Source organism: Zosterops lateralis, assembly GCF_965231275.1.
Source record: "Zosterops lateralis genome assembly, chromosome: 5".
NCBI lineage: Eukaryota > Metazoa > Chordata > Aves > Passeriformes > Zosteropidae > Zosterops > Zosterops lateralis.
This window is the reverse complement of record NC_139766.1, coordinates 26,543,389-26,564,531: the sequence shown is the minus strand read 5'-3', so window position 1 is coordinate 26,564,531 and position 21,143 is coordinate 26,543,389. Positions and strand designations below refer to the sequence as shown.

The following is a 21,143-nucleotide window of genomic DNA, read 5'->3' as shown; positions in this document are numbered from 1 at the left end:
AGGATTTCAAAATATATACTGGAATATTATTTTCTCATCTTTTTCTGACCATGAGAATGCTTCAGAGGTGAGGCAGACAGTACACCACTTGTGAGAAGCTGCAAGATTTCTAAGATTCCCTTTATTCCATAAAGTTTACTTTGTCAGACAAAATAAACTCACTCCTTTATAGTCGGATTTTAACATGTGGCAAAGTATTCATTCGTACCTGTGCCTTATCTTGCCACTGTCCTTTGCTACTCAACTCTCCATTCTTACCACCACATCTTCATTCAAATCCAAACACTCAGCTGCTTCTCCTTCATATTAGTTCATTCGCAACTGCTCTTTAATACAAAACCTTTGTATTTTTTGTGACTTCCACACAGTATTCATCATACTCTGCTCCTCCCTACCCACCCCATGTTAGCATGCCCTTCTATATACAATTAGTTACACAGTCTCACACAGACGGACCCCAAGACTGTATCCTCAGTTTTCTTTCTTTACATTTCATCCACTTATCTTGTTCACACTGAAAACTGGTTTAGCTTATTTGGCCACTGAGAATTTTCTAGGACACCTATACTAGTAGGAATCCCACGATCCCACTGCTGCTACTATCCCAGTTGACTGTGGGTAAAAAGTCACAAATAAGCTCAATTAAAAAAGGTGCCTGAATGTACGCTGTATGGATTTGTAAATGAAGCATGAGGAATCAGCCAAGAGGATGTTGGCAATAGTCTGAACACACCCTTCTCACAGGGCAATGGCCTGCCGAGCTCCACAATCAACAGGACACAGAATCCCTCATATGGTGAATCAGGACAGGAAAAAATGCAGAAAAGCATATCAAGAACTTCAAATACAGTAATCAGAATGAAGTAAAAATCTCATTTTCAAACACATAATAGTTTGATAATCATCAAGTTACTTGCTGTAGGTACAAAGCATTTCAATCTTTCCTGAATATGCTGATAATTGGGCTGGAAAATAACCTTAAAATAAAAGGAGAAGACATGTACATTTAACCTACACATAAACCAACAAAATAAACTTTTTTGAATAGTAGCAGTAATTTTTTTCATGGTACTGTGACTCACCCGCTCAGAAAAACAGAGATAAGCAACAGCCTTCATCAGAAACAAACGCAATGAAAAACTTCTTCAGGATCAGTTCTGCATTACAATATTCTAATTGCAATGTATATACATTCATTTGAAGTAATTTTAAGCCAAGGTTGGAAGCAGTATCTGGAGGTCACCTAGTCCAATGATCCGGATCAAGCGGAGCCACCTAGAGCCAGTTGCTCAGGACCATGTTCAGGTGGCTTTTGAGTATCTCTAAGGATAGACTCTGTAAAAATGCATGGCAATCCTCACAGAAAAAGAGAGCAGTTCCTGATGTTCAGATGGAGCCTCCTATGTTTAGTTTATGCCCATTTGCCTCTGGTCCTGTCACTGGGCACTGGCTAAAGAGTCTTTGTTTTCTTCACACCCTCCCTTCAGATAGGTAAATACTTTAGTAAGACTTTCCACAGCACCACCTCTTCTCCAGGCTTAACAGCTCTAAGCCTGTCCTCATAGGAGAGAAGTTCCCATCCCTTCATTATCTTCATGGCCCTTTACTGGACCCTCCTCCAGAATGTCACAGTGTCTCTGGTACTGGGGAGCCCAGAACTGGACACAGTACTCAGGTGTGGCCTCCCCAGTGCTGTGTAGGAGGGAATAATCATCACTCAGCCTGTTGGCAATACTTTGTCTGAGGCAGTCCAGGAACCTTCTTCACAGCAAGGACTTGTTGCTGGCTCAGCTCTGACTTGGTGTCCACCAGGACCCCCAGTCCCTTTTCTGCCAAGCTGCTTTCCAGCTGGGTGACCCTCGGTGGACGCTAGTGCAGGGGGTTGTTTCTCCCCAGCTGCAGGACTTGGCACTTCTCCTGGACGAAACTCATGTAGTTCAAGTCAGGCCATTTCTCAAGCATGCTGAGGTCCCACTGGAAGGCAGTATGATCCTCCAGCTTACCATCCTTTACTTCCAGCTCTGTCATATCAGCAAACCTGCTGAGGAGACACTGTGCCCCATCCCCCAGCTTGGTAATAAAGCTGTTGAACAGGACTGGACCTAGCTCTAACCCTGGGGGTAGAGCACTAGTTACTGGTCTCCAATGAGACTTTGCTCTGCAGACCACCAGTCTCTGGGCCCTACGATTTTCAGTTTTCAGTCCACTTATCTGCTCATCCAGTCCATATATCAACAGCTTTTCTAGGAGGACCTTGTGGGCCAAAAGGCTGGACCAAGATGAGTGGGTAACAATTATGCTTCTGTAAAATTTTGACTTGAGACATTTCTGCTCAAATTGACTTATTGTCGAAAACTTTTGTATTACAGTACTGTTTTACACTGACACACTGCATTTGAACCATAACCTTTTTGAAACACGTACCTGTTCCCAACAGTGTTAAATACTCATTTGCTCTACTATTAGAAACAAGGGGGACAAGATCCGACGCACAAATTCTCTCCTAATATTTGATAAAGGCTGCCTGCTGATATATGTTCAGATATGAGAACTTCTGAAGTATGAATCACAGAAAAATCTGAAGTCAGATTCTGAAACCAACACAAATACTGTTTATTTGTGGGATGCCATTTTACAACAACACCATGAAAAGATCTAAAAAACCAAAAATCAACTGGATTAACTCATGTTAGGTGGCATAATAGTATTTTCATCATATTGTGAGCCACAGAAATTTAGCACACCGTAGTTATGTAATATCCAAATAACTAAAACATAAAGCATTCACAGTTACAGGTTAACTGCTGTTCCTGCAACAGCAGTGTCAATAGGTGCTACTTTGACACACATACACATGCACACACAGTGGGGGAGTGGGCAAGGATTTAAAAAATAAAAGCTAACAAAAAAGTGCAGAATTTTGGTCTCATTTACAGAAAACAAACTATTCAGTTTGTGGATGGATTCTACATACTTTAGAACAATATGAAAAGACAAAATATAAGGCCTAGAAAGAGGTATGTTAGCAGCTATAAATAAAACCAGGGCACAAGTTAACCTTTAAAGCTGCCTACATAAATTCCAAGAGTATAAAAAATTTTGTTGGATTTGTGACTAAGGGTTAACAGACATCTGGGAAAACCTTAACACAGTTGAAATCCATTTCTTGTCCTATAAAATAGTAACTTGGGAACATTATTGAAGCAGCAATAAGCTGTAACTAATTCCGACTGTGTAAGCATATTTCTGATAAAATAAAACACGCATGTTTCTGGTAAAATGAGAGAAGTCTCTACAGAATTAGAAATGGCTACACAAAGATAACCCAAGTATTTATTGTAGCTTAAAGACAACCTTGAAGAGTTTTTAACTGAAAACTCAAGTACATAAAGTATTTCAGTAATTTCTATGTTCTTCAGTTGCTTTCCTTGGAAAAGATAAAAAGTGAAGAAACAACAGTAGCAGAGAATTATATTCATACTTTAAATACTTAGTATCAGTTTGCTTTAGAAGGAAATTTAATTCATGGACTACTAATGGCTACTAATATTAATGGAATCATTTAAGTTGAAAAGATCCTTAAGATTACTGAGTCCGAAGAGCTCCAAATGTTTGTCAACTATCCAAGAATACCAGCTGCTATAGCCTCTGGACACTGTTTTCCTTTCACTAACTATCTTTTCAATTTACATCTCCCAAACACCAAAAATGAACTGTAGAATGATCATTAAGTTTCTGCTAAAAGTTCAGTAACAGTACACCAGAAACATTAGCACAAGACCCATGACACTTTTTCAGGAATGACCTCTCAGTGTCTTGTCCCAGAAAACAACATATTTTGTACATTACTTTTCATAAGGGTTGGGGCGGGGAAGCCTACAATCAAACAAAAAAAAAATCTACATCAGCTATTTCATAGCATAATAAACATAAAAAGCAAATGCTACACTTGTACTAAATACAAGATTAACTGACTAGGTTAGCTAAGTTTCCACAACTATTAAAAGTTTCTCCAACATACAGGAGCAGGCAATGTTAGGATCTGCTTATCAGCATATATAGCAAAACCAGCAGGATGGATAGCACAGGGAAGCTCATCAAACCACACAGGTCCAATTTAGTCCATTTGTTCACTATAAATGTCAGTGAAGCTATCTACTAGCTGTAATTGAATCTGTGGTTTACTTTATGAAGATGCATGTTTATAAACCTGCTGATGGCTACGGATTCATACTGTTTTAAATGGAAGAAAAAAATTGCAGCATCTGATTCATTTCCAAAGACATTCTTCCTTTCCATCACTCCCAATTACTTTTGCCCAAATTAAAAAAAAAAGAAGTTTGTTTGCTTACACAACACAAGTACCTTCTGAGGTTTCTTTCCCTGTTTCTTTGCTTTTAATTAATATTTGTATTCTGATAAACATTTGCAAAACTGCCAACACCTGGCTGAACCAATTTTTATCAACCCTGTTATATATATGAAAGTTATACCTGTACCAGTAAGAGATTAAAAGTGTCTTTGGCTTTTGCTTCCATTATTGGAAGCTCAGTTATTTGTGACCTACAAAACCTTTTATATAAACTTTTATTTGTTCCAGAATTCACACCAATTTGTACTAACAGTTTCCTAGAGTCAACAGCTAGCTTAATGTTTTAAGAACAATTACACCTATCTCACTTAAAACCTTGGCAATCACAGTATGGCCTAATGTTAAAAGTTATATTGCTTTTAAGTTCACTCTTTGAAGAACTAAACCAGCAGCTCCACCAGTATTTCATTTCAGTAATACTATTGTAATATACACATTTACATCAGAAGTCTTAATAAAAAGTGTGTTTTCTTAAGAGGCTTATTGTAAACATTAAATACGACACTCCACTCAATTTCTTGTGCAAACTGGCATCAAACATGGAATTAAGGTTATGTGCATCAGTACATGAGAAAGCACTGTGTATGTTTTACCACTACTAACTTTAAAATGTGCTATTTAGTGTTACAGAAATCCAAAAGTAGCTATTTCACAGGAAAGGTAGTATTTTCTTCTTAGTATCATGAAATTCTAGGTTTTGTATACGCATGTATATTGTATATTTACGTATATACAAATATACACAAACAGACACACAGTTTGTCTTTGGCAGCTGAGCTTGAAAAACAAAAATCAAGAACATCAACAAACAGATCTGAATATAACTGACCACCTGTAGCACCACAATTACAACCTCCTGGCCCAGGGCAACAGACTAATGTGGTTTTGCTAAACTAGGCTTAGTCCTGAAAAAAGTCAAGTCAATGACAGTTGTTCCTGGCTTGATGGCAAGGATAGAACCTTCAACACAAAAAAAATTCACTTTCAACATAAAACGCTTTCCTCCTGTTCCTCTGGATCTCATTCTAGGGAAATAACAAAACTGCCAATATCTTACAAAATATTTCTACAGAAAATTTTTTGTTCCAAAACACCCACTGGCCCTTTGTTGTTAAATGCTCCATGAATCAGTAACATTTTAATAAATCCTTAGGGATCAAAGTTTAATAGCACCGGATACTTTAAGGACCTATTTATAAATATAAACACTAACACTACTTAATAAAGAAGGGTAAGGCAAAGACAACATCACAAAATTACAGAACTTAAACATTATTCCATTCACTCATTTTTCCCCAAAATAATCACTAGAACCATCCCATACAAATAAACAGATGAGGGAAACAGGCAGTGGTACCTGCTAAAAAGTACTGTCATTTAATGCTGGTGTCTTACATGTCCATTGCCTGCAACAGACATTCTGCCAGGAAACTTTAATCCCCAACAGGAAAGAAAACGTTGTATTTTGACTATTCAGCATCATATTTTTTCAGATATCATATATGTAAGTACTTAGAAACACAAAGCTGGAGGCCCTTGGAAAGACTAGTGTTACAAACAAAAAAATCCCCAAAACCTTTATTATGTCTGTTCTAGAGGTTAGCATACTTAATTCCCCAAACCGCAAATTTCAGCTAGAATTTTCAATGTCATTGGGTCACTAGATCACAACATAGACCAAACACTGTCGGTACACCAAAAATTAAAAGGAGTATGCCAAAGGCAATTTACAAAAGTCTAAAACCCATTTTTAAAAGGTATTTTAATTTGTTCATTTGTACCTGTAATGACTACTGCAGTTTTAACATTAGAAAGTCAGTACTTTTTTCATCAAATGGAAATCATCTGTGGCATGTACAACTATTACAGTGTTTAAATATTTATATGTATATATATTTTTTAAGACACCAATGTTTCATTCCTATAAAGCCTTAGGTCAGGTTTGGCGAATTCTGGTGAAGGAAATCACAGCATGTCTTCTCAGAAACTGGCATCTCAAATAGTAACATTGAAACTGTAAATAGTTCTTCACATAACTATGTCCAGAAAGTCTGAAATGCTACATTTGAGACCAAAAGAAAAACAAAATAAAGTTTCAATAGACATGTAAGTGATGATTAGAAATATGCCACGAAATTATTTTTACAATACATTTCTGCAGAAATAATTCCTAGGTGAAGCCTTTTTTTATACACATATACAAAATTTAGACAGCAATATACACATAATCACAGTGAAGACTCTGGCAAGTTCACCAATTTGTAGTGTAAATACAAAATGCAAAGCAGCCTTCAAAGAGAACAATGCTAAACAGCAAGCATAGCTAGCTTGTTAAATAGCAAACATCAAAAGTTCCCTGCCAAAGGGATGCAGTGCAAGAAAAGCAGCATGCACTTTGATACAAATAGCAGTTTATGGCTAATGGTTGACATAACTGTGGTAACAGTGACTCTCAAGTGGCTGTGCATAGTTAAACTCCTATGTCATCTGTTTTCCTTTATACCATTCCACAAACTCATCCAACAACACTGGCCCTGTAGAGAGATCAAATAACTGTATTTTACAAAATTTTGTAAAACGACACTGAATGATTAAGCTCAGAGAAATAAATTATTTTAGAACATCAGCATATGGTAGTACTTACAGGCTCCATCTTCATCATAGTTACTGAGGTCAAGGTTAATCGTTCGGCTGAATTCAAGAACGTTACACCATTGTCCTTATTGATAACTTTGTATTTTGATTGCTGCTTGAGGCAAGAAACAGAAATTACTGAAATGTATTTTCAACTGTCTCAAACTCAGATTTTCTTACAGAAAATTTAAACTTTGTGATGCATTGTTGTTTTAATCTGTACATGCCCTCTGAAACTAAAAAGGATTAACCCAGCAAGTATTTAAACTAGTGTTGAATCATGCTTCTGATTAAGACATCTTTTACAGGGCAAACATACAGCAATAAAATTAAGTCCACAAGCAAATAAGTAACATTCTATAGTTTGTTCTGCATTACACAAATCCTAACAGCAGAGGAATTTGGGAAAAAGGAAGAAAAAAAGATAACCAGTTGCATGTGCTACTTTGGTGGTTACTATTTCCTAAATCAGAACACAGCATTCTTAGCTGCTCATTCTACCTTGAGTTAAAAGTATCAGAGAAAATGGGCTAAAAATCCCCATCATTCTGTTTCCAATTCCATACCTCTAGAAACTGATGAAATACTGGAAAAAGGGACCATGCTTTTCCTAAAAGAAGGCCCAACATACACTTGGCAGTATTGATATCTAGGCTGCGCTGGTCCTTTTCCTGCATGAAAAGGTCAAAAAGGAAAACAGAACATGAACTGCAGACTTTTTCATTTCCCTCATAGCTCACCCAATGGACAAAATAAATGAACAAATAAATAATATATAGCAGTATCTAACAGTGTTTTTTAATAAAACACAACTTGCCAGTAACATTTCCTTCCCTACAGGTAACGGCTTGTTATCAAGAGATGTTGCTTTCTATAGGTGTTCCCAATAAAACATCACCATTATGGCAGATGAGGCATAAGGTCATTTCTGCCTTCTGACCTCCCTAGCACGCAGTGCCATCAGATCCCCAGCCATGTTTGCACGTATCCTCTGCACAGGCACACCTCTCAGAACAGCAGTGCTACACCCACTCCCTGCTCTAGCGTTACAACTACCTGGATTGTCAATAGAAACTCAGAGCTACTTTACACCTCCCTCACTATGTGAGAGTGAGCCAAGAGAGAGAGAATCTTTGTTCTGTTGCTCTGATTACACGAAATTCAGATTAAATTATCAAATGAGCAGACAGAACGTAATACACTAGCACACTGAGGCTCCTCTCTGGACTGTCTGGTTTAAGTTCAATGTAGCAGGAGTATATTTAAGCTTAAGGGCCGACGGGTTTTTTTCTGCTAAGTAAAAGCAGCAGCATCTGTACTCAGCAGGTTTGTTAATCAGTGGCAACTATTTAGTAACATAACCTCTGCACATCTCAGAGTAACACGTTATGTGTATGATTCCATTTGATTCATCTACATTTGTTATCACAAAGTTAAACCAATTTTGCTGACAGATGAGACATAAACCCCCACACTCTTATGCCTTGGTTAGAGCACTGAGCTACAAATTCACAAGTTAATGAAATCACAAAAAATACATTTCAATATTAGCTAATACAGACCTTGTTCTCTATATGTATTCATGACAGTGGATTGCGAACTCTAAATTAAGAAAAGACAGGGTATCACAGAATCATGGAATGGGTAAGTGGAAGGGACCACAATGAGTCATGAGGTCCTAGCAGGGTCACCCTAGAGCACATGGCACAGGATTGCACCCAAGTGGTTCTTAAGCATCTCCTGTGAGGGAGACTCCACAACCTCTCTGGGTATTCTGTTCCAGTGGTCACCTGCACAGCAAAGAAGTTCTTTTCCATATTCAGGTGGACTTCCTGTGCATCACTTTCTGCTCACTGCCTCTTGTCCTACTGTGGCACCACTGAGAAGATCCTGGATCCTTTCTCTGACACCTTCCCTGCTCCTTTAACCAATTTCATTGCCCTCCACTGAACTTCTCCCAGGAGCTCCATACCCCTCTTGTCCTGTGGAGCCCAGAGCTGGACACAGCACTCCTGATGTGGCCTCACCAGGGCTGAGTCAAGGGGCAGGATCACCTCCCTCAACCTGCTGGCAATGCTTTTCCTAATGCACCCCACAATACCACTGGCATTCCGGGCCACAAGAGCACACTGCTGACTAATGGAGAGCTTGTTGTTCACCAGGACATATCCCACATAGGGATATTCTGATGCAAGGAGTGTCTAACAGATCACTGCAAGACAGCTAGCAGCCCACAACAAAGGGAATTGAGCCCTATGTCTCACCTGTAGAAATGCAGTCCTGTGCATTACAGAATACAGATCTTTATTAAAAACTAAGCTCAAAAAATAACTGCATTGTCTTTATCACACAGGAAGGATGTGAGAGAGCAAGATCCCAGTTCTCAGTCAGCAACTGAATGCCCTAGTCACAAGGTTATGTTAATCTCATTCTAAACACTCCTCAATTCTAAAATGGTGTAGACAGAATTTAATGTAGATTTGTTTTGAAAGCAAAGTGGGGAGACCAGCAATTCTGAAAACATGAGAAAATGTTTTGCATTCTGAGCACTAAATCCAAGAGGGATTTAGAGAAAAAAAGTAAATGCCATAATGAACAAAGCTTTTCAATTAGTAACAAAGATGAAAAAGAAACATGCAAAGGCATTTTTGTATTGGTATGATATAAATCTTTCACTTATTTCCAAACTCAAAAAGTTCTAAAAACTAATTCTCTTTCCAAAGCCCATCTACACTTCTGTCACAAATAGCTCTAAGCAGAAATAATGCTGCTGTCAGAATACATTTTATTTTACTTAGTGTTTATACTCTAAATTCTTCCCACACACTCAAGTATTAAAATGAAATCAGGCTCTATTGCCTTTACTTTGGCCACACTGGTTTTTCATGCCTTATATTGTTACATTTCTACATTCTCTCTCTGACTACTGATCAGAACAAATTGTTAAATTGTTCAGATAAGCCCTTTCTACCCACCTCCAGCCACCTAATGGCACATCTGCCATGACAGATGATCCAACTGCATTCTTAGACATATATTTTAGACACTTACATTCCTTGAACACAGTTGAAAGAATTTATTAACAAACTCTGTTTTATCTGAGTAATCATTTTACACTAATGATAGGCAGCCTTCCTGAGATTTTTTCCTCCTAATATTTCACATTAAATATCTATTTAAGCCATGTAATACATGCATCTGTATGTTCTCAAACTTGGCAATAACAAGGGCAAACATGGATTGAGGAATGTACTTGTGCTTAATATCAACATATGGTGTTTTAAATTATTTCCTCAAATCTCTGCTGACTTAAATCGTGCATGACACATGAAACCTTGATGACACATTTTTATTCACAAATTAACTTCAAATGCCAAATCAACAGACTCTTTCAAAAAAATTTCTCTTAGAACTCAGGAAGCTTAGACAACTGGTTTTTTGCCATGGAGCACTTCCCTGAAAGAATTATCTTTAAGACAGAAATTATACAATCTCCAAAATGTGAAACTATCAGCTTTTTTCTATCAATCATTTCAATGATCATGAAAAAAAAATTGCGCCCAGTTTAATCTGGCTCTACAAATATATCTGCCTTTGTTCTTTTCTATTCTTACTGGATGCCGTTCTGTAGACTTTCCCCAAGTCTGTAGTATGCAAAGTTCAATAATCATATTAGCCAAACATTCCCTAGTTTATATGCCAATGACTTGAAATTCTATAATCTGCAGGGGCTTTTGGTTGCAAATGAAGTCACAGCACCTGTGTCTCAATGTTTAGATTCTTTTTTGAGACCACTGTTTGTCGCATCATTTTGGTACCTCTCGAAAAGAACACACACACTATCCACCTTTTAAGTATCTGCACTTACTTTTGATAGGTCAACAGCTGGCACAGGTTTGCTCTCTATCCCAAATACTTCAACAGTATCTTGAACTTTTTAGGCAATGCCTTTGCATTTTACATTGAGCAAAACTGGCAGAATAAAGCTTCATACAGCAAAGAAGGTTGATACAGCTTTTCTTTTCCTCTCATCCTAATTAATCCCATGCATTTTTTTATATTCAGCTGCCAAGTTTCCTTGTTTAAAAGTGAACCACAAGAAATCTGAATGCTGAGATGAAGAAAGCACCGAGGCACCAAAAATCTGAGTTGCTAATGACAGACTATCAGAACTGCTATCCATTCAATTTCTTCTTAATTTTCTCATTTTCTCAGGCTACTCTTTTTGGTGCAAATTTTCTTAGTCTTTTTAGTTCTTTTGCACTGAAATCTGAGGTTCAGTTTTACCTTCTTATGTTAAATCTTCTGTACATTCTATCACATCAGTAAAATGGATGTCCAAATTCTATTTCAAAATGTTATTGCAAAAAAAAAAAAAAAAAAAAAAAAAAAAAAAAAATCTCTTATTACTCCCTCCAAGTATGAACAGTCTTATGTATATAGGTTCCATTCACCAAAGTATGTTTTATAACAGGAAGACTGATATCAGGGTATTCTTTAATAAATACTGAAAACATCATTAAAGCCATTCCAACAATCTTCTGAATCAGTATTTATATCATGTCCAGCTTTTATCATGTTACCCATTTCTACCACCTATTGAAAAGCGTGAAGTGTCTTCCTGTTTTAAATATGTTTATGCTCACAAAATTCAGAGTAAGAAAAGCCTCAGTAATTACAAAGTTAGGGGAACTCAGTGGTAAAGCTCCAACATACAACAGAATAGGGCCTAAATGATTTCCCTGAAGTTATAAAATAGCTTGAGGCAGAGACAAAACAAAACATGTCAATAAACCACTAAGCATTACATATCCTATATACTTTTCCAGTTTTGATATCTTGCATATACTGTTTTAGAACACAAATGGTTCAATCTGTTAGAAGTAATCTTGAGTGGTACCCTCAGAAAAACAAACTTAGAAGTATACGGTCTTTCAATTATTATTTATGACAGTGAAGTTTGTAATTTCAAATGCACAGTACTTACCCGTGCAAAGTCAAAGGCATATCTATAAATAAGTTTAAAATTGGTAGGCTCATTTAATAAAGATCTCAAGTAATCCAGAGAATTTCTCAATTTTTCTGTAGTATCACACCTACAAAAGAAGCACCAAATAAGGTTAGAGTCTGAATTCTTACTGAGATGTCTGATGTTCTAGGAAACAATCTCTAACATGTATCCCCATTAACCTGTTCAAAACTCCGTACAGAGGCATGTTTTTGATTTTGAGTATGTCTGCATAAAATGTGTTATCAAACCCATAATGTGAAACAAATTTAAATAAAGTAGCAAGGTCTTACATTGGGACTGACTGGCTTTGTAAAAATGCACTCTCCAGCAGACAAAACTATGAGCTTGTCCATGCATGGCAAACAAACAGCAAATCAAAGCAGTGAAAAATAATTTTAATGTCTTGCTGAACCTATAGAACTTCCTACACAGTTTTAGTAATTCTCTTCTGGAAGGTAAGTTAAAACAGTTCTTTCTTTCTTTCTCCATCTCTCTATGGGGAACATGACTATTAAGCTTTATTTATGTTAATTTTGCCATAAAATTAAGCTCTTAACTGGAGAAAGCAACTCTTAGAAAGAACAATGCCAAGTTACAGAAAGGGTTTGTATTATTTAGCGTTTTAAATCACTAACAACACACCAAAATCTAAAAGATAAGCGCGATCCAGCAACAAAGATACGTGTCCTTGAGAACAGAAAGTGTCAAACCTCATGACATTTCTCTTTTATTGAGACTTCAGACTTTTTAATCCAACTGTATTTAAATGTGCAATGTCAGGTTTCAAGTGGTTGCAAAGTGACCATACCATCATAAATCAGGCCAAAAACTTGTGACTTCTACTCCATGGCAGAGCTCTTTGCTTTAGGTGCTATGAGTCAAAAAAGTACAGTGTGTTTTTTCTGAAAAACTGTGTTTACTCTAACAAACTTAAGAGAATTTTCAAGGCTCTTACTGCAGTGATGTCATTCCTTTTAGCCATTCTTGTAATGTAAAGTAGCCCATGTTTTGTGCATCCAACTTCCATGCTAGCACAAGCATAACTACCTGTTTTAAAGAGAAAAAAAAATAGAGACTGAGAATTTAACTAAGAGATCCATGTGTTTTACAAATAACCACTGTTCAGCAGGCTACAAATGCTTTTACTTGTGCGAGTGTAAAGTTCAGACCTGAAAATAGGCTATATTATTTTAGAAGTTAAAAAATCCTCGTAATTGAGAAACCTGTACACAGTCCAAAGAAAGAGAAGGTAACAGTGCAAATATACCGAGTGAGCATCTACCCCAGTTATAAGTCATCTCATGAGCAGTACAATGGGGTGAGGATTAGTTGGTACAAAAGCTATAACTATAAAATTTCACTATCAGTTTGACAAGTTATACCTGACTTGTTAAACCCTCATCTCAATGAACATCAGTTGCAATCCACAAAATTCAATTATTTGAAAGATAATAATGATCCCACAATTCAAGCAGATAACTAAATCTAAATGAACTAATATTAATACACATCAAAACATTGGCTGATACATAAATACTTCAGTTTTACGCAAAAGAAACAGTCTTTTTCACATCTCACAGAGAAGACCATAGCAAAAAATGAATTTAGATAAAGCAGTATCGTAAGATTATTATTATCTTATTCATCAACCTAAGAAACCACTTTTGACAAATATATGAAAGAAAAACTTGCAGGATAACTGACCCTGACAACTCGGAGAAAAAAAAACAATCAAGACACTTAAATTTGCAACTCAGCCATTAACTAGCTAAGGTTAGTGCAGCTCTGTATAACTTTTAATGCAAAATCAGAATACCTGCTTATACATCCAAATGTCTGTAAATCACAACATTTATTATTCTCCTAAACTCTGAAATTAGCAAATTATATCTCATTTTCCAGTACACCTTTCAAAGCCACAATTCTCATTTACTTATATGATGCTCCATGAATTCTGCAAAAGACAGGACTTCCAAACGTGTTTAAAGAAAAAAACTTAAGCACTAGGAAAGAGCCTGTAAAATGCACAACTGTTTTTTAGATTTATTTATACATATAAATATACACGCCTCACATATAGACTATATATCTGTAAATATATCTATATTCCTTATTTGTTTCTTGAAATGATATAATGGTTGTACCACTACTGCCCATAATATTTGAAATCTCTTTGTCCTAGATAACCCAAAGGAAACTCTACTTGTCTGTGAGTTGACTGGAGAACTGAAGGTTGGTGGTGTTCAAGTGAAAGAGAAGGGGTAGCAGTGAAGACAAATTGAGGTTTTACAGGCTGACAGTCTGAGGTTTAAAATAATGGCAAGTTGTTCCCAAATGTGTTTCAAAACCTCCCTGGTTATTTCTTGAATTTTTTTGAACTCTCAAGAATTTTTTAATTCTTGGTGGAAAAGCAAAAACTGTAAGATTAACTCATGTACATCACAGCAGATGAGGCATTTTTAAAATGGTTTCTGAACTTACATTTTCTGGTTCAACTCCAATGTCTTCACAAAATTTCTCCATACCTTCTGGCCCTACAATGTCATCCGTGCCTGCAAACAAAATGTATTTTACTTATCTCTAAAAACTAAAATAGCCTGTCCTCTACAGCACGAAACAAGTACAATCACACAGTGCAACCTAACTTTCATACAGTTTGTTCTGACATTAAATAAATATTTTAACACTTACTATGAGCAATCCAGAACACATTTAAATCTTGTATCTCACCTTTGAAAACAGAGAAACTGTAAAACAACTTTTCATCCTTGCCAATCTTTCTGCTTGTTTACTGAGATAATCTTGGAAGTGTAAATTAGCAAGAGTTTTAATAATGCACTTAAGACTAACAGAACACCCACATATTATTACCACACTTAAATGAGTGGACAATGGCTAGTGAAACTCATTCCCTGAGATGGAATATCTACTATTATCACAAGATCAAATCACATAAAAACATGATGTACAGCTCTACAGGATACATGACATTATCATTTCCAGAATCTCATTCCTCATTGTCTCATACACTATCTTTATATAATGTTATCTTGCTTTTCATATTGGCTACACCATGGCCACACATGATCTGACTAATAGTAACTACAACAGAAAGGAAATAATGAATTACAATTATTTCTTTGCCCACTTAAATGGAAAAAAAGATTCAAAATATAAATGCTATTAAAATGCAGTATTAATAAAACATAGTCTTAAATTGAATATCTGTAACTTCTATAATACTCCTGAAGAAATTATACAGGCATTAAAAATTGTACTGTGCTATTCTATTTTTAAATACACTAAGTACTTGAACTATTTTGTTAGAATTATTTGACTCATCTTTAAAAGGGCTCATTTGAAAAAAATACAGGCTTAAATGCCTACTTTTCTCCAATATAAAGATCACATGTTTAAGAAAAACAGGATTTATAAAGGGAAGATCAATATGTATTTTATTATTAGGTGATCAATTCTAAAAATAACAAGGTTTAATTCTGTCTTTTCCCATCTTCTCATAACAGCCTCTCCATTTCAGAGTGTACAGAACAGCCTTTAAAAAGACTCATTCTGTAATGCAAAAAGCACACCAAGGGAGGGAAAAAACCCCAAATGCAGTGTCAACTGTCTGCATACATAAAGAAGACTTATGAAGCAAGAACACAAGAGATTATTCCTTGAAAATTCAATCTTTAGAATGTTACTCAATACTGTAAACAGAATCGTACTCTCCACTTTTCTGTGTTTTATCTTGGTGTGTGCATCCAGTGGAAACCCCAAAGTTCTTTCACAAACAGCCTTCCTTTCATCCTTTCTTTCCATGAAAGTCTTGACAAAAATGAGTCATGCCTGTTGCTAGAGTAAAAAAATAAATCAAGCTGGTCAGAAAGGCAGACAATCTAACACGTTAGATTTGGCTTGAATTTGTCTGAACCTCCTCTCACAGACTGCCACAGACAAGTGAGATCTCAAAGTATTTAATTTCATTTATATAATTTTATTAGGAGAAAAAAATGGTTTATTACATCAAATTAAGTCACTCTTCATTATGTTTAAAACGTAGACAAAACAGAACAAGCTGTTAGACTTATTATCCAAGACAGCACCAGTAAACTGCAAGATGACATTAAACATCTATTTCATTTCTTTTTGGTCTTTACAGTCATGAGATCATTTTCCCCCATTCATCAAATTCTTCCTTCCAGAAAACACGTGCAGGAAAATAAATACAATAACCAACTTCACTAACAAAGGATCATCCTCTGTGACCACAGACCATAATTAACACTCCTAGAAGTACTGGCTGAAGAAAGTTCTCATACACAAGGGCAAAAATAAATGATACAGGCTATCTTCCTTATACCTTGTGATGGCAAACTATCTGCTAAAACTACTATGGGATATTTGAATTCGTTCACTTCTTTGTTTGAAATGCTAAGCACCAGATTCAGCAGGAACAAAAGTAGTGTTACTACCTCCCTCCCCCTGTGGGTTTTTTTAATTAAAGACACACAGCTTCTGAGGCTAATTCTGTACTATGCAGCACTAACATGGCAGATGACAGAGAGGTAACATTTTCAACAGAAGTACAACTTTAAATGTAGATTTGAATAGTAAAGTATACATGTTCCAAAACATTTCACATTACACACCTTCTGTATTCTTTTTATAGGATGTAGACAAAGACAAAACTGAACCTTGAACTCTTCAACCTCACATAACACAGGACAAAGTTTCTCTATTACAAAAAATCCTTTATATTCAGTCTTTTGAAAGTTCAGTTAATGCCATTTCATATTCCAATATAAATTAAGTTCTTATCGTTTGGAAATTTGCATTTCACACTTACCTGCATATTCATAGAACCATTCTAAGCATCTCTTACTTGAAAAGACTTCTTCTTCCTCTGCTTTTATTCTAGTTGAATCGTATTTTCTATACATACTTAGAAAAAAGAAAAACAAGTAATTAATTCATCAATATTTTTTAAAAGCAATCTTTTAGTCAACAGCCACTCATAGCAGAAACATTATTCCTTTCAGTTTACTCAACATTCTGTCCTCATATCCAGTCATTTTGAACACTGCTTAAGAACCACTGAAGCTAAATATTTTGTTTGCTCATGTTGTCATACTTCCACTTCATTACCCATGTAAATGACCTTCCCCTAAAACTAATACAGTTGGTTCAAATTCAACCCCAAACTGTTCTGTGCAAGCTCACAGTAAAGCCCTGCCTTACCCCATCAGTTACCAGAGACAACTGAGGCATGTTACTGGGCTGCAATTCAGCTGTGGGTCTAAGGCCAGAATAATTCCATGTCACAGTAAACACAGGTCCTACCTCTAGGTGCACCCCTACTTTGTGCACTTTGAATTATTAACTAAAGAAAACTGCAAATACTCTTTTTGCCACCTTGAAAAGATTACAGAAAAGGCATAAAGGCCAAAAGAGACAAGACCTACACTTATATTATTCTAAAGCCAGTAAGTTGGTAACACAAAAGAAGCACAGAAAAAAGATTAGAAGTCCTCATTGACATAACTCAAGAAACATTATTCATCATGGAGTAAAGAACCATCTGAAAAGCTGGCCCCCTTCCACGGAGACTACCAGCAGGGTAACGCTCTTCTCCTTCAACAAGAAGTATAAGGAACTTTAACTACTCTATGCAAACAAATTCAGTATCTGAAACACCTAAAGCACAGAAAACATGACGGAATTTAAGGAGTTACACATCCGGTTAGACGTTCTGGAACAGGGACAAATATCATTTGTGCCTGCTAGAGAAAAGAGACTCAGCAGTTCAAGTAGTCATCCACTGCTGCATATGCATTCTCTGATCTATTTCCACCACTGTTCAGTAGCTTGGGCTCATAAAGGCTGAAAAGAGCAACAAATAAATGGTTTAGTCTAGAGGAGGTAGCCAAGAACAGCTCTGTAAGCGTTCCAAGCATGCAGAGCTTCCTCTCACAATGTCAAATCCTGCTGGGGGAAGACAATGAAGCAGCTAACTGGTTCAAGGAGAATTTTGAAACCATTTGAATAATGAAATTGACTTGGAGTTGATTTCATCACTGTTTCGTCCTTCTAGAAAGACATGTAAAAGACACCTAGATTTATGAGCTTAGAGTACACTGATCCCACAATCCTCCACCTAACTCGATTATCAGCTGTGAGGAACTGTAGCTAGAAATTAATGGCACACAGATCATTCCAACAGGAATTCAAATAAATATTTCATGTTTACAGTCACGGATCTTTTAAAGCAGCTAACCTTTAGAAAAGTAATACTAGTCAGAACAAAATGATAAATTGCTAATTGGAAGACAAATACAAATGAGTCTCTTAAGTAATTTCTTACGAAAAATTGACACTCCTGAAACACACTGATCTGCAACGAACTAGAACACTGCATAGAAATGTCAGCCATATGTGTTCCAAACACATTCATATATCCACAATTTTAGGTTTGGGGTTTTTTTTCATTTTGAAAACACTCTTTTCCTATTTGAATTACCTATTTTGCATAAGCTTTACTGCAGTTGCAAAAGAAAAGGCCAACAGCATTCCTCAGTAAGTAAAGAGCTAATCCAGAAGGTATAAGTCTAGTTGGAATAAATTTTTTTTTAATATGTCTGATAACATTTTTATACTTGCAGAATGAACTGTGACTATGAAAGACTATCCAGTATGTTTTAGGTTATTCTGAATTTAGAGCAATCAAGACAAAGAAAGGAGGCATTCTGCCACTTTGGCAAAAGTTTTAATTATTCAGTATCCCCTTTTTTTTGTCACAGAAAAACGTGACAAACACCAAGTAGAATACCAAGCTGGAAAGTGTAGCAGGAGCTAGTCAACATCTTTATTCTATTCTCTCTATTCAAGAAGTCTGCTGCAACTGAGGATATGGCAAAGCTAATGAGGTTCACAAAGAAAGATATTTATCACAAGACTCAATGCTTTTCCTTAGAAAGGGATGATAACCAATTGCCTTGCCCTGCTTGGTCATGTAAATCATCAACACATTAAGCTGCCAGTATGCGAACAGTGCATTTAAGAAGGAATTCTCAAGAAACAGACTTATTGACAGAGCTGCAAGTCATTCAGGTATTTCAGAAAAAAAGTTTCCTGCATCTACAAATGGCAGAGCTAAATACTGCAGCCTGAAACAAGGTATCAGTGCCAGCAGTATGTGTAATAGGAATGGTGAACAAGAACAAAAAAAACCAGCCATTTTTGTATATTATCTGCATCTGAACATAGCAGAACAACTCCAGACAACTGATATGAGATTGAAAGTCACTTATGTTTAAGACTAAGGTCACAGTTTAGGAACTGCAGGAAGTAACAATACTAAATATTAAGTCCATGTGCCCCATATACAGCCAAGGTAACTCCAATGAAAATCCTCTCACCTCAAATTTATGATTGTTCAAAAAGCTCAATACCTGACCACCGGAGTTTGAATTTTGAGAAACCAGAACTGATTACAGATATTCCAGCATGCGCCAGTTCACAAATTCAGAAAATTAAGTCAAAAGGGATATAATCTTGAACTATCCCACTCTCTGCTACAAGCTAATTAGACATGCACTAACAGTGCAGGTGACACAGTATCATGTTTATAATGAAAACAGACTATACACAGCCAGAATTAGGGATCTTATGTATAAAGACAAACACTTTTCCCTCCCTGCTAACTCCAAACATTAAATGAGTTTTTCACCCTAGCCTAGCGAAGCCAGCTATTTCTACTAGCAAGAGACTCCTAATCTCTGAAGTGCCTAATGAAACAAGATGAATGGGGAGATGCAAACAAGTAAGTGGACAAGTACCTGAAATTACTCAGCCTAGGACAACTTGGTTCAATCTGGTGGCACAGAGTAAAAGTATTTTCAAGAAATACATCCACTGAACTATGATTAACATGGATCTGATTATCTCAAGAACCGTATTTGCAGAGGAGAAAAACACAAACTTCCAGACACATCTGGCATCCATTTTATATCCTGCAGTATTCCTCATCTCTGTGGAATTTCTCAGTATATACTGCAAGAGGATGTGCCTTGTCCTTGCTCTAATGACAGCATCTCTTGCTATGCAGAAAAATACACTGCCAGAGTGCACAGGGTAGGTATCTGAATACTTTGGGAGTACCAAACATCTATGGAACAGATCTGAGTTTCAAACAGCAAGGCCCCAATGGCTCACAGCTTCCTCAAGATGACTAGCACCAGTACTTTCAAACAGATGCACAACCATTATGCCAATCAAGTCCTGCTTGGTAATTTGCTTCTATATACTGATGGTCTGTAAGAGGAAACTGCAGTGTCTGTCACACCCCAGATGTGAAAGAACACACTGCTCAAGAGAAGAAAAAAAAAATTGGGGGGGAGGAGGAGGAGAAGAAGGGGCAAGTAAAAAACTCAAAAAGATGCCTTCCATGAACGAAGAGCAAATGAATATACCTGATATTTTTGGTACCAGAATTTGCATACTGCCAAGGAATGTTGGTACTGAAACAGGATTGCTAAAGGGCATTTTCTCCATCATCAGTTAAAAAGGTGCATGCACAATTTTATCCCAGAGTGTCTGTGATACCTGTCACTACCAGACAATACCAAACTCAGAATCTTTGCTTTTAGAATTACCCTTCAATTTCTGAATCATGACATGATATCCATCAGGAACAGCAAGAAAAAAAAATGTATTACTTACAGGCATAAGTATGTTTATGCCTCTCAGATGAAACACATGAAGGTATAATAAACTCAAAAAAATCTTGACTTGAAAAACAGTATTCTTTTAGTTTAGCATGACACTGCCAAGACAGTGACAGCAATATACAAGTTATTTGTAACAAATAGCCCTGTAAGGAGCATTTGGGGGGGGGGTTAATTATCTCTTTCCAAGGGTCATTTCATCAGCTAGAGACAAGAAAGAATGTGGGACAGGGCAGGGCAAAAGCAACATAAGATAACCTGTCTAAATTTTGTAAAAGTGGTTTCAGTTACTTAACCACATCAAAATGTAATAATTTTCTCAGAGATGCTTGCACCTTCATCATGACCTAATAGCTGACTCATAATATCCGTGTTTAAACTTATATTTGAAATACTCATG

At 36.4% G+C, this 21,143-nt stretch overlaps 1 protein-coding gene across 1 annotated transcript in view; it reads right to left on the bottom strand.

Annotated features, from left to right (window-relative positions):
- Positions 1-3,315: 3,315 nt before the first annotated feature.
- Positions 3,316-21,143, bottom strand: part of DCUN1D4 (defective in cullin neddylation 1 domain containing 4) — a 40,837-nt gene continuing 23,009 nt past the window's right edge. The window contains 8 exon segments of the mRNA XM_083860857.1: positions 3,316-6,906; positions 7,017-7,088; positions 7,091-7,118; positions 7,573-7,677; positions 11,994-12,102; positions 12,973-13,064; positions 14,499-14,569; positions 16,867-16,961. Of these exon segments, the coding sequence (XP_083716983.1) occupies positions 6,851-6,906; positions 7,017-7,088; positions 7,091-7,118; positions 7,573-7,677; positions 11,994-12,102; positions 12,973-13,064; positions 14,499-14,569; positions 16,867-16,961 (628 nt within the window). The 3' untranslated portion in view covers positions 3,316-6,850.